Here is a 12,062-nt window from a genome sequence, read left to right as displayed (position 1 = left end):
GTTAGGGTTACAGACAAAGTTAGGGTTAGGGTTACAGCTAGGGAAAGGGTTAGGGTTACAGTTAGGGATAGGGTTAGGATATCAGCTTGTGTTAGGGATAGGTATAGAGCAAGGGATAGGGTTAGGGTTACAGCTAGGGTAAGGGTTAGGGATAGGGTTACAGCTAGGGTTAGGGTTAGGGTTACAGCTAGGGTTAGAGTTAGGGTTAGGGTTACAGCTGGGTTAGGGTTAGGGTTAGGGTTACAGCTAGAACTAGGGTTAGGGTTAGGTTAAGGGTTACAGCTAGGGTTATGTTTAGAGCAAGGGTTAGGGTTAGGGTTACAGCTAGGGTTAGGGTTAGGGTTAGAGCTAGGGTTAAGGTTAGGGTTACAGACAAAGTTAGGGTTAGGGTTAGGGTTACAGCTAGGGTTAGGGTTAGAACTAGGGTTAGGGTTAGGGTTACAGACAAAGTTAGGGTTAGGGTTACAGCTAGGGAAAGGGTTAGGGTTACAGCCAAAGCTAGGGTTAGGGTTACAGTTAGGGATAGGGTTAGGATATCAGCTTGTGTTAGGGATAGGTATAGAGCAAGGGATAGGGTTAGGATTATAGCTAGGTTTAGGGATAGAGTTAGAGATACAGCTAGGGTTAGGTTTAGAGTTAAGGTTACAGCTAGGGTTAGGGTTAGGGATAGGGTTACCGCTAGGGTTAGGGTTAGGGTTACAGCTAGGGTTAGGGTTAGGGTTGGAGCTAGTGTTAGGGTTAAGTTTACGGTTGGGGTTAGTGTATCAGTTAGGGTTAGGGTTAGAGCTAGGGTTAGGGTTACAGTTATAGTTAAAGTTAGAGTTAGGGTTACAACTAGGGTTAGGCTTACAGCAAGGGTAAGGGTTAGGGTTAGGGTTACAGCTTGGGTTAAGGTTAGGGTTACAGGTAAGGTTAGAGTTAGGGTTAGGGTTACAGCTAGGGTTAGGGTTAGGGTTAGGGCTACAGCTAGGGTTAGGGTGAGGGTTAGTGATACAGCAAGGGTTAGGGTTAGGGTTACATCTAGGGTTAGGGTTAGGGTTGGTTTACAGCTAGGGTTAGGGTTACAGTTAAGGTTAGGGTTAGAGTTAGGGTTACAGCTAGGGTTAGGGTTAGGGTTACAGCTAGGGTTAGGGTTAGGGTTACAGCTAGGGTTAGGGTTAGGGTTAGAGCTAAGGTTAGGGTTAGGCTTACAGCTAGGGTTAGGGTTAGGGTTATAGCTAGGGTTAGGGTTAGGGTTACAGGTAAGGTTAGGGTTAGGGTTAGGGTTAGGGTTACAGCTAGGGTTAGGGTTAGGGTTACTGCTAGGGTTAGTGTTAGCGTTACAAGTAAGGTTAGGGTTAGGGTTACAGCTAGGGTTAGGGTTAGGGTTACAGCTAAGGTTAGGGTTAGGGTTAGGGTTACAGCTAGGGTTAGGGTTAGGGTTAGGGTTACAGCTAGGGTTAGGGTTAGGGTTAGGGTTACAGCTAGGGTTAGGGTTAGGGTTACAGGTAAGGTCAGGGTTAGGGTTACAGCTAGGGTTAGGGTTAGGGTTACAGCTAGGGTTAGGGGTAGGGTTACAGGTAAGGTTAGGGTTAGGGTTTGGGTTACAGCTAGGGTTAGGGTTAGGGTTACAGCTAGGGTTAGGTTTAGGGTTAGGGTTAGAGCTAGGGTAAGGGATAGGGTTAGGGTTAGAGCTAGGGTTAGGGTTAAGGTTTACAGCTAGGGTTAGAGCTAGGCTTTGGGTTAAGGTTAATGTTACAGCTAGGGTTAGGGTTAGGGTTACAGCCAGCATTAGGGTTAGGGTTACAGATAGGGTTAGGGTTAGGGTTACAGCCAGGGTTATGGTTAGAGTTTGAGTTAACCCTAAGAGTTGCATGGGAGTTATGCACAATAAATTGCCAAGCATATCAGACATTCTCGCATTATTTTGTTAGTTTTTGAGCACAGGAGAGGTGTGCACTTTCAGCAAGAGATTGAAGCCGAGGACGAGAAGTCGATGGATTAGAAGATGAAGAAGAAGAAGAAGAAAAAGAAGAAGCAAGCACATTAGGGATTCTACACACCCTTGGTGCTTGGCCTCCAATAAATTCCAATTAAATGCAAAAAAATCCATGTCTCTCAGTCAGTAAACAACACTAACCTGTAACATAGTCTAAGAAATTCCTGGATGGTGCTCCATTGGTTCATGAACCTGAAGGCCACCAACTGACATGGAGAGGATGCCCCAAGAGTGCTGAAACTGAGCCAGCTGTCTCACCACTGTGGATGTCTGGCAATAGCTGATCATAACGTGGGTGGGTTTCCAACTCCCAACAGCAGGATACGCAACTGCGCTAACATGTGCTTCCATGCCATGTGCCCCACGAAGGGCCCCATCATCCCTACACTCTTACCAGGAAGAGTCCAAAGAAGTTAAGAAAAGCTTGCCAACGCTTCTGCTGTTGCCAATCCTCCAGGAGGCAAAACACTAACCCTTGAATGCAGCATTATTCTGATGTTGCCAGGGCATTAGCACAGGCAAAGAAAACGAGGCCGGTCATTGTTGCCAAGCTTTACCCACTTTTTCCAATTTCCATCTTTCTTTTTTTCTTTTTTCTGAAACATTTTTTTTATGTTTGAAAAATCTAATTGTGTACCAACAGCTATGGTCCCCAATGTAAATACAATTGGTTTTAGTCTGCTGTGGCATGTGGATGGGTAACTGGCAATATTTCATAACAAAACTAATGTGAAATCAAAGTATTTTTTAGTAAATATAATTGCCCCAACACTTATTGTTTCTGATGTACACAGCTAATTATAGAGTGCTATGCTATATTGATGAGAAGCTTGACAATGTCACAAAACTAAAATTCCTGAAATATCAATTAAGTTAGGGTTATTTTTTTGGAGATCAAATTAGTGTACATCTATTGAAGTAGCTGATTGGTTTTAGGCTGCTACAGTTTATGGGTGGTAAACTATTGACATATTTACAGTTCATAATTTCCTATAAAATACATTAAGTGCCCCCCGCCCAAAAATAAAATAAAATAAAATGAAAAAATACAAGTGGTGTATTGGAGTTGGAATTCATGTCTTTGATGTAATCACTGTTGATTTTACACTACTACATAGTGTGGTGTGCACAGAAAACTATTACAGTAGTTCCAATGAAAGATGCCAGTAAAAGCTGACAGGTTACATGTTTAAAAGTTATTAAACCTCAATAAAAGAAGGATTGATCAGCTTGATTTGGGAAGAGTGAATTGTTTTACGACAGTCCCTGAATATCCACAATGCTGATATAGGCCTACAGCTACAGAGTCAAAAAATATTAGGCTAATATTCATCATCAATGCAGAAAACAACGCAAAGAAAAAAAGGTTGTAAACTACTAACTTCGTCATTTCAATCATTTCAAATGTGTCACCGTAATATTAAAAGTGCCAATGAGGCGTTAGATTTTTTAAAAATGACATTTTTAAAAAAAAATCGCATTTTGTGACCTGCACTGATAGAGAATCTATATCAAACATGTATCGTTTTTGTTGAAAAGATATTGACGGCCGAAAACGAATAACAAACTTAACCTCAGTCCCTCTCCCTATCATCTACCGCAATGCATCAAGAGCAAACACTTCGCCCGCGCCTCTACATTTCAGGGGGCTGAGCAAACGGTACGATTTGTGGAAGCTGACAGTTTTCGCTGGGGTGCATGTATGTACATAGGGGAATGTTTTTAAGGATACAATATGTTTAATTAATGTCTATAATATATGATACGAAATATTACGCATGTTGCGTTCGTGTAGGCTAGATATTTCCCTTCTGTTGCCTGCCTCAGCTGGTCAAGATGACGGATAGACAGATGCATCTCGACGAGGAACCTAAAGTCCTTCTAAACCTGTCTTTTGCTTTACAGCAGTGAAAATCGAAGAAAAAAGGAAATAAACCACGATCAGTAAAGGAAAAGAGGATACAATTACCGCGAAAAACGTAGGTCAGAGAAAAATAAACGAAAGAATATTCAGCGCTTCATAAGCTACCTCCTTAGGCTAGTTCTTCAGGTTGACCTCTGTTGATGCACTTGAATTTTAGGGCGAGGGTACGCGTTTAGAGGGTAGTCTATTTTTGGTAATGTATCCGTGTTCCTAAAAGAACAACGGAATAGGCTAAAATCCATAACTTTTTAAACTATAAATGAAATGTTTTAGGGTATAATTGCGTAAATTAGCTACATGAATGCATGGTGCCATTCGAATGGGGATGTGCGTCACTGATGGGCTAATGCTCGATTTCAAAAGGGGCATTTTCTTTTTAGGGGTTTGACTGTGATATAGACGTTTTCGAAGAATCAGTTTATTAACACAATAAGAACAATAGGCTACCTATCTAACTGTAGTGCGTTTAAAAAAAATCGAGTTTGAATGAGCTACCGGCAATCTAGCTGAATAACAAAATAAATGTTTTTATTGCTCGGTGCACATAAATAGATTCTCAGGGCAGTGTTTTTAGATCATAATCAAGTCATAGCCGACCATGCATTCCCACTCATAAAGCAAAGGGAAGATTTATTACATTTGCTACCGAACTGCGAAAATACGGACATTGTCTGCGATATGTAGGCCTAAATAGGCGTAGATAGCCTATTTTTGAAAAGCAATAAGGCGGAAGCAATAACATGCTTTGCATGATGAACTGTGATTAAAATTTGAGCCAAAGAGTGAGGGAAAACCAGAAATCACTTTATGAGACCTGATGGTTCTCCATTGTGGATATCTGAAAACTGGCTGCTGTGAAATAATGTAGACCTATTAAAGCATTCATTTGTACAAACACTTCTAAGTGTAAAGTTCATGCTGCTCTTCATTAATTCGATCATTCATTCATTCATTAATTCATTCACTAATTCATAGTAGCTTATCTAAGATGTGCCTAATTAATTGTTCAGGCTTAATGGATTAAACGCTAGTAGCCTATTACATCCAACAGTGCCATTAAACTGTACACTCTCCCTAAAAGAAACTCCGGAGTTAAAATCCTTTGACACTCAGCTGCCAGGAAATAGATCCTGCGTAGGCCACTGCAAGGGTGGCTGCAGCCGATAAACTCTATGAAGTAGCCTATTGACTAGGAAAACACAAATTCACCAAACATTTCTTTATTTTTAACACCAGAACCAGCCTTAGAGATAGCAAAGTCTTCGGGGATCTCCGCGTGAAATAGCCTAATTAATAGTAGCCTAATCAGTTTGGCATTGAAACGCTACATTGCGGCAAAACGGAAATCAGATTCAGTAGCTGAATCCTACAAGCTAGCCTACATCTTACCTAAGTTATATTGTCATCTTTACTGCGCAGAACCAACTTAATGTAGTCCCAAACCTCTATAGGCTAACTTTTTCGATAAAATTGGTAATTTTTCACGAGAACATCAAGTCAAACAGAGAAATCTGGTCCGAAGATAGAGCAAAAGAAAACAAAATCCACACAAACAACGAAAGATCATATTTTTTTATAATCGTTTGAGATAACGGAACGGGGGCTGAGCATTCGTCTGCGCTGAGCTGCTGAAACTACAAATTTACAAGCAGCGCTCCTCGATCTATGAGCATGTCTGCAGTGCGGCGGCTGCTGATTCCGATCCTGTTGTGCGCGCTGCAAGGTAAGTCCTCTGATACGATTATACTAGAAATGGTGTCTTTTTACAGCAAATGCGTAGCTTCATGTTTGCAACATTACCCGTGTAACATTTATCACTGCTCTCTCAAATTAAGTTGCATTAGGCATTCTCATGCCATTATCAATGTTGTTAAATAGCGGGCATCCTTGCAGTAAAGACCTTTCCTTCGATTGTGTCACTTATTTAGACAACGAATTCAACCTCGGTAACTAGTTACATAATGAGATTAGTCTACATTTGCTCAAGCTATCACAAGCAATGTGACCAGCATTCTGTCCCCTCGAATTTTTCAGTGTGCGCATTTTCTGGAAACATTACGATAGTTGCCTTCACGTGAAAAGGGACCGCCTCAGGGGAAATTAGGTATTAATTGAAGGCCTTTGTATATATTTCATTTTCGTATTTTAATATAGCCTACTCTCATTTATGCCCTTATCAAGTTTAAGTTATGCTTCCTGTAGCATTCGCTGTGTATTGTAAATTATCCTTGTGATTTCAAATGAATTGATTGAAATTGTCACTCAAATAGTTATGATAAATACAATATTAGTTACTTCAAATTGATATTTTCTTATTCCTTTTATTAGCTATCCATATGCATACCATATGAAGCATTAATTTAAACAAATTATACAGTTTTTTGGTTCCTCAAAACAGATGATTGACAGCACATTATCTCCACCCATTTGGGGATTGAAGCCATACTATCTCTCTAATAGCTAAAGTTTCCTCATTAAAAATAAAAAAAAAATTGGTTGGAGAAAAATGACAAATCTTTCTTTTGAACCAGTATTTGTTGATTACATTCCTCTAGTGTGCTATGAGAACTAACACTAAGCCTGAAGAGAGCAGAGAATGAGTTCCTTTAACACTGATGAGTAATGCATGGCCAAAGGAGTCATCAATACCACATTTAGGTTTGAGCGAAGCACAGTTGAGGCTTTCTGAAATGTGCACTTGTTCTGTGTCACAAAGCCTGCTTTATAAAGATATGGGAATTCCTAGGCTGAGCCTCAATGGGTCTGATTCTTACTATATTACATATTACATACATTATGCGCATACTATATCCATATTCAGGCTAACAGCCACAGCATTATTAACATACATTTTTTTGCAGCCAAAGCCAGTGCCCCTGCAAGGTTTTACACCCCTCAAGACAGGTGTAATATTGCAGCCTTGAGAAAATGGCATTACCTCCCTTTCTGATGATTCTCAGTAACTTATAACCATAATTCTCTTTGTGAAGTGCTATCAAGGGGTAGTATGACATTTGTGGGACATGTAAATGTTTGCTTAAGCAATTAATGTTGTTCCTAGTAAAATGGGCATTGGACATTTTGCTATCAGAGGGCTGGTCCACAAGCACATAGATATTGAACATTGTATACTGTGTAAGTAGTGTGCATTTTCTTGTGTTTTGTGTAGACCTGTTCCTATGTTATTTGTGATGTTGCAATCGAAAAGTCCCTATTGAGACTATTATGAAGTGAATGTAAATTTGTTTTCAAAAAGTGTGTGTAATTTGCATTAATCCATTACACGGGTTTTGGATAATTACAGGCACAACTTACAGCAACCGTGCAATTTAAAAATAAAATACCACAGCCACATCTCCCCCCCATTGTGATAAAGATCCGCATCGAGTTTTATGGTTTCGTTTAAAGGCTGTGTAAATGAAACCACACCTCCGGGGACTTTGGGCCTTCCTTGCCCACTCCCACACAATGCGGTAGTCTTTTAACTTGTTAAAAAATATCTCCCCGTCTCTGCGCTCCTCTCTTCCCATGTGGCAGTATCCCTGTGCAATGCAGCCTGTGCGGAGGTGGACTCAGACACGGAGGCCGTGGTGGGGGCGGGCTTCAAGGTGGGCTGCATCTCCTGTAAGATGAGGGGGGAGGTGGAAGGCAGCGCCTCTATTGACTGGTTCTTCCGGGCCAAAGGGGAGCAGGACTTTCTTCACGTAAGTGATTACATCTTCTAAGTAGCGCCACCTGTTGGAGGGGGAGACATCCCACTTGTCCGGATGTGGCTCACTGACCCCTTTTGCTTAATGCCCTGCTTGACTGACCTGTGTCAGCTGTAGCAGTTTTGCAGTCTTCCGGTATGCTAACAGCGCAGCTCAGCTGGTAGACTGCAGAGTGAAAAGGAGCTGCGTGCACTTTGGCCTCTGCCTCTGCTTTCAACAGGGTTCTTCTGGTGATGGGAGAAAGTTTCATCAACTCCATATTGGGTAGAGCAAACAGACTTATCTGAACCAATCAAAATACTCTGGTCTTAAATCTGTAGGATTGGTTCTGATGAGTGAGTCATTAATGACCTATTATGGCTCCACCCATTTTGTGGTTCTGAAAAGTTGACTGTCCCATTACTGGCTGCTCCAGTTTCCCCTGTGAAGCTTGGACTTGTTAGCAGGTTGCAGAAGGTGTGTAAGCTGTCGAACCTCTCCAGATATACAACTTTGAAGACAAGACTCCCACCATTTTGGACGACCGTTTTGAGGACCGATTGGACTGGAACGGCAGCAAAAACACGGATGACATTCAGGATGCCTCCGTTTACATCCTCAACGTCACCTTCAATGACTCGGGCACATACCGTTGTCTGTTTAACCGCGTCCTCACCTACCCCTACTATGAGTACTCCACCAAAGCCAGCAAGCTGATCCACCTCACTGTGGTGGCCAAAGGTGGGTCTGACAGTCAGGGTCCTTACAAGTTACGCGCGCGCGTGTGTGTGTGTGTGTGCGTACAAATTATTATGTACCATTAGCACTTGAATCAGGTTGGCAGAAACTTCTCGCCAGCTTTACAACCTTTACAGCCTTTACAATGCCTATGTATTTTAAATTTTTAAATTTGCGCTGGCTCACTTATACTAACATTAAGATTTGTGTTTTACAAAAAGAAGACACTATTTTAAATCATTTTAGTCCATGTCACTGTATTATTAGAACAAAGATAATACATGCATATGGTAGTTTAGATTGTATATCAAATTATTCAAGACACATATACTGAGTTTACATGACCGACAAAATAGCCTTTAAACCCTTAACATGCTATTTACTCAAATGCTGATCAGCAGCACTAGGATATCAAACTCTCTGCTGGCTCATGAGCACCAGTTCACTGATCCATATATCATCTGTATGCATAATGACAGACCCAGATTACTGCATTGATGGATCCAGGTAACATTAAGATCAGTGGATTCACACGAGGCCTGCTGAGCGCAGCCGCTCTTGAATGAGCAGACAGTTTCATTCTAACCTGGACTCAGGTGCCCTTGTTCACGAGGGACTCGCCTCTTCTCTGTGCAGCCACGAGGGGGACGGCGTCCATCGTGTCGGAGGTGATGATGTACGTCTCCATCATCGGGCTCCAGCTGTGGCTGCTGGTGGAGATGATATACTGTTACAGGAAGATCTCGGCGGCCGGAGAAGAGGCTCTGAGAGAAAGCGCGTGAGTGACTCCCTTCCTCCACTGTCCCTCCCTCCCCATCCCCTTTTGGCCTGTACCTGTCCTCCATCTGTCCTTTTCATCCCTGCTTTTCTCACACTGGTCCATGGTTTCTTTCACACACTATCAATTCCATCGGCCCTGCTCCTACTGGAGGTTGTCTGTTTCTTCACCAGGAAAGCTATTCATCTCACCATTCCACATCCCTCTGTTTCTCTCCCCCTCTTGCAGTGTGTTTTCCAGCAGTATTTAAACTGACTTCTCTTTTCATTCTCCTGATTCTTTTGTTCATCCCTCTCAGGGCGGAGTATTTAGCGATAGCCTCAGAGAGTAAAGACAACTGTGCGGGGGTGCAGGTGGCGGAATAACACAGGTATGTTTCACACACACACACACACACATACACAATCACACACACACACACACACACACATACACACACACACATACACACACGCACTCATACATACACAATCACACACACACACACACACACACACACACACACACACACACACACACACACATACACAATCACACACACACACATACACAATCACACACACACACACACACACACATACACAATCACACACACACACACACACACAAAGAGCAAGATACCACAGGACCACAAGTCGGTTTTGTGGGTTACATCACAGCAGTAATGCCATTAAAGTTATGACAGAACATCTGTACTGCATTAAAACCACTTTGCACAGTTCATCACATATTTAGCAGAATATCCACATTATAAGTACAAAAAAACATTCTGACCACCAAGGACACACTGACCGCATCAATGCTGTTCTTCTCATTTCAGGGCAAATCCGGGCACATGCCCGCTGATTTACACCACCCCCCCACCAACGTATCTACAGTGTTTCTATCCGGCCTTTCCACCAACCTGCCCACCTAAAGACTTCCGGTTCTTTTGACGACCATTGCATGAAGAGGTTGTGAAGAGGACTTTCAAACCGTTTTGTACGTTAAATGGGATACATTTCCACAGGCATTGAAGGCAAAAAAAGAGGGGAAAAAAAACAGCACGAGTGCATAAATTCACCATGTCTGGCACAAAAACAGGTATTAATGCAATAAGAGCAATGGATATGAGCTATGTAGAATAATGTACTCTCCATTAAAGGATAATGTAATCTTTGTAGACAGCAAACTTACCTGCACTAGCTAGTTTGATCATATCACAGAAGTTAGGCTAGAAAATGGGTACTGTTTAACAAAGCAATATCTGTTACAAGATGGATGTATGGTGTGGTTTAACAGTAGTTTTTTTGCAACTGTAAGACTGCTCTCCCAAAGAAAGCAAGGGTGTAGGTCTAAGAGGGGGGATATTTGAAAAGGGCAGAGTGTGTGACAGTTGTGAGTGGTGACTGGTGTACACTGATTTACACTTAGTATGTGTAATATATGAATATATATCAGTATCTTTCCCTGTCTGCTATGCTTAAACAGAAACCTGAATGTAATCCCCAAGCGAGGGGCAGGTTGTAGTGTCATCTGTAATTTTAATACTTTTAGAATGAATGCTTTCTTACTAAGCAACTGCAATTGCTAGTATGCAATATGTAATTTACATGAATGTTAAATTATATACATACTATGCATAAGATGTTGAATATGACAGTACTGAGCCAATGTTGACTCTATAACTACATATCGACACTACCTCCATCAAGTATGGGCATCATGTTGCAATGAAACAGATACAATATCAATATGTTCCATGACATCAGTGTGCTTTATTGTTTTAAGTTCTCCTTATCAGCTCATATTTGCATGGACAGTTATAATGAACATTGCAGTTACTTTATGCTATCGATAAATAGAAGCCCTACCCCACAGATTTTAAGAGGTATATATTAGAGCCTATACAGGACTGCATTTAATTTTTTTCTTTAGTCTTAGAGTATGATTTCACTTTGCACTTTGAGACTGAAGACATGATAAATCTGCCTGCAAAACAAAGTATTATCCTAAATAAATCGTCTAATGTAATAACCATATCTCAGTGGTGGAGTATGTGCTAAAATGAATTGAATGTTTTCTTATTAATTAAATGTATGGTAAGCTGTGGAAACAGTAAATGGCACACCAGGTAAGACACTATATATTGTATGTGTAAAGACATGTGTTGTATAGGCAGAACTCATAATACTGCACATCTCAAATATGTCTCATATCTTGCAGTATTTCACCAACTTTTAAAGTGTACTTTTAAATCAGTTACAGACAATAAAGGGGATGTATCTACTTAGATCTAGCAATGTGGGAGTCCCATTAGGATTCAGAATTATGTTACGTCACTTTTGGAATGGCAGCATTCTTAATTCACACTGCTGACATGATCATATGCGATGATTTCACTGTCAGAATGAAGTGACCAGTCCAGGACTCCAGCATAGCTGGACCTCTGTGAAACATAAGGCTGTTGTGTAAATTCCCCATTGTTAGACGTTGACTAGGTCATTAGTGGCGATAGGGGGCTGTCAGATCGAGCCTGTCAGGAATAAACATGTAAGATTTGGGGGGATCACTGAACATCCAGTACTGATTGAACAGATAGGACCTTTTAAATGTACTTGGTTTGAAATACAGATAAGAATATACTCAAAAACTACTCACATTCTGTGTGTTTTGCATCCCGACACCCATCCTGTATGTGCGAGTTGAATATAAAACTAATTTCAGTGTAACCTTCATCAATAGCCTAATACAAACTGACCAACGAGCAAAAATAAGCTATATATACCCAAACTCTATACAGCACACATTACAATACAATGTCAAATGAAGGTGGATTGGGTGCATTTCACAAAGATCTAGTCAGGGTACTGAGCACAAAAATAAAATAAAAAATAAGCCTCCTTTGCAGCTTGCTTGTAGGATATTTTAAAAATTGGGAAAAGGCAGAAATACCAAAAATAAAAAAGGTCCAAA

The 12,062-nt window shown here is 41.1% G+C and overlaps 1 protein-coding gene across 1 annotated transcript; it reads left to right on the top strand.

Moving 5' to 3' along the window:
* The first annotated feature begins 3,548 nt into the window (after positions 1–3,548).
* Positions 3,549–11,123, top strand: LOC135261527 (sodium channel subunit beta-1-like). Its single transcript, XM_064347937.1, has 7 exons — positions 3,549–3,638; positions 3,884–5,625; positions 7,440–7,606; positions 8,095–8,332; positions 8,966–9,107; positions 9,406–9,477; positions 9,928–11,123. Exons 2-6 carry the CDS (start codon positions 5,568–5,570, stop codon positions 9,470–9,472), a joined length of 672 nt encoding a protein of 223 aa, XP_064204007.1. The 5' UTR covers positions 3,549–3,638; positions 3,884–5,567; the 3' UTR covers positions 9,473–9,477; positions 9,928–11,123.
* Positions 11,124–12,062: the final 939 nt, after the last annotated feature.

Source organism: Anguilla rostrata, chromosome 8 (assembly GCF_018555375.3).
Source record: "Anguilla rostrata isolate EN2019 chromosome 8, ASM1855537v3, whole genome shotgun sequence".
NCBI classification, from domain to species: domain Eukaryota; kingdom Metazoa; phylum Chordata; class Actinopteri; order Anguilliformes; family Anguillidae; genus Anguilla; species Anguilla rostrata.
This window is presented reverse-complemented; position numbering and strand designations above follow the sequence as displayed.

Excerpts from the sequence above, each read along its gene's own strand:
- LOC135261527 (XM_064347937.1), top strand. The coding sequence starts at position 5,568 with ATGAGCATGTCTGCAGTGCGGCGGCTGCTGATTCCGATCCTGTTGTGC. Across the intron at positions 7,607-8,094 it reads GGGAGCAGGACTTTCTTCAC|ATATACAACTTTGAAGACAA; the intron begins GTAAGTGATTAC and ends GAACCTCTCCAG. Across the intron at positions 8,333-8,965 it reads CCTCACTGTGGTGGCCAAAG|CCACGAGGGGGACGGCGTCC; the intron begins GTGGGTCTGACA and ends TTCTCTGTGCAG.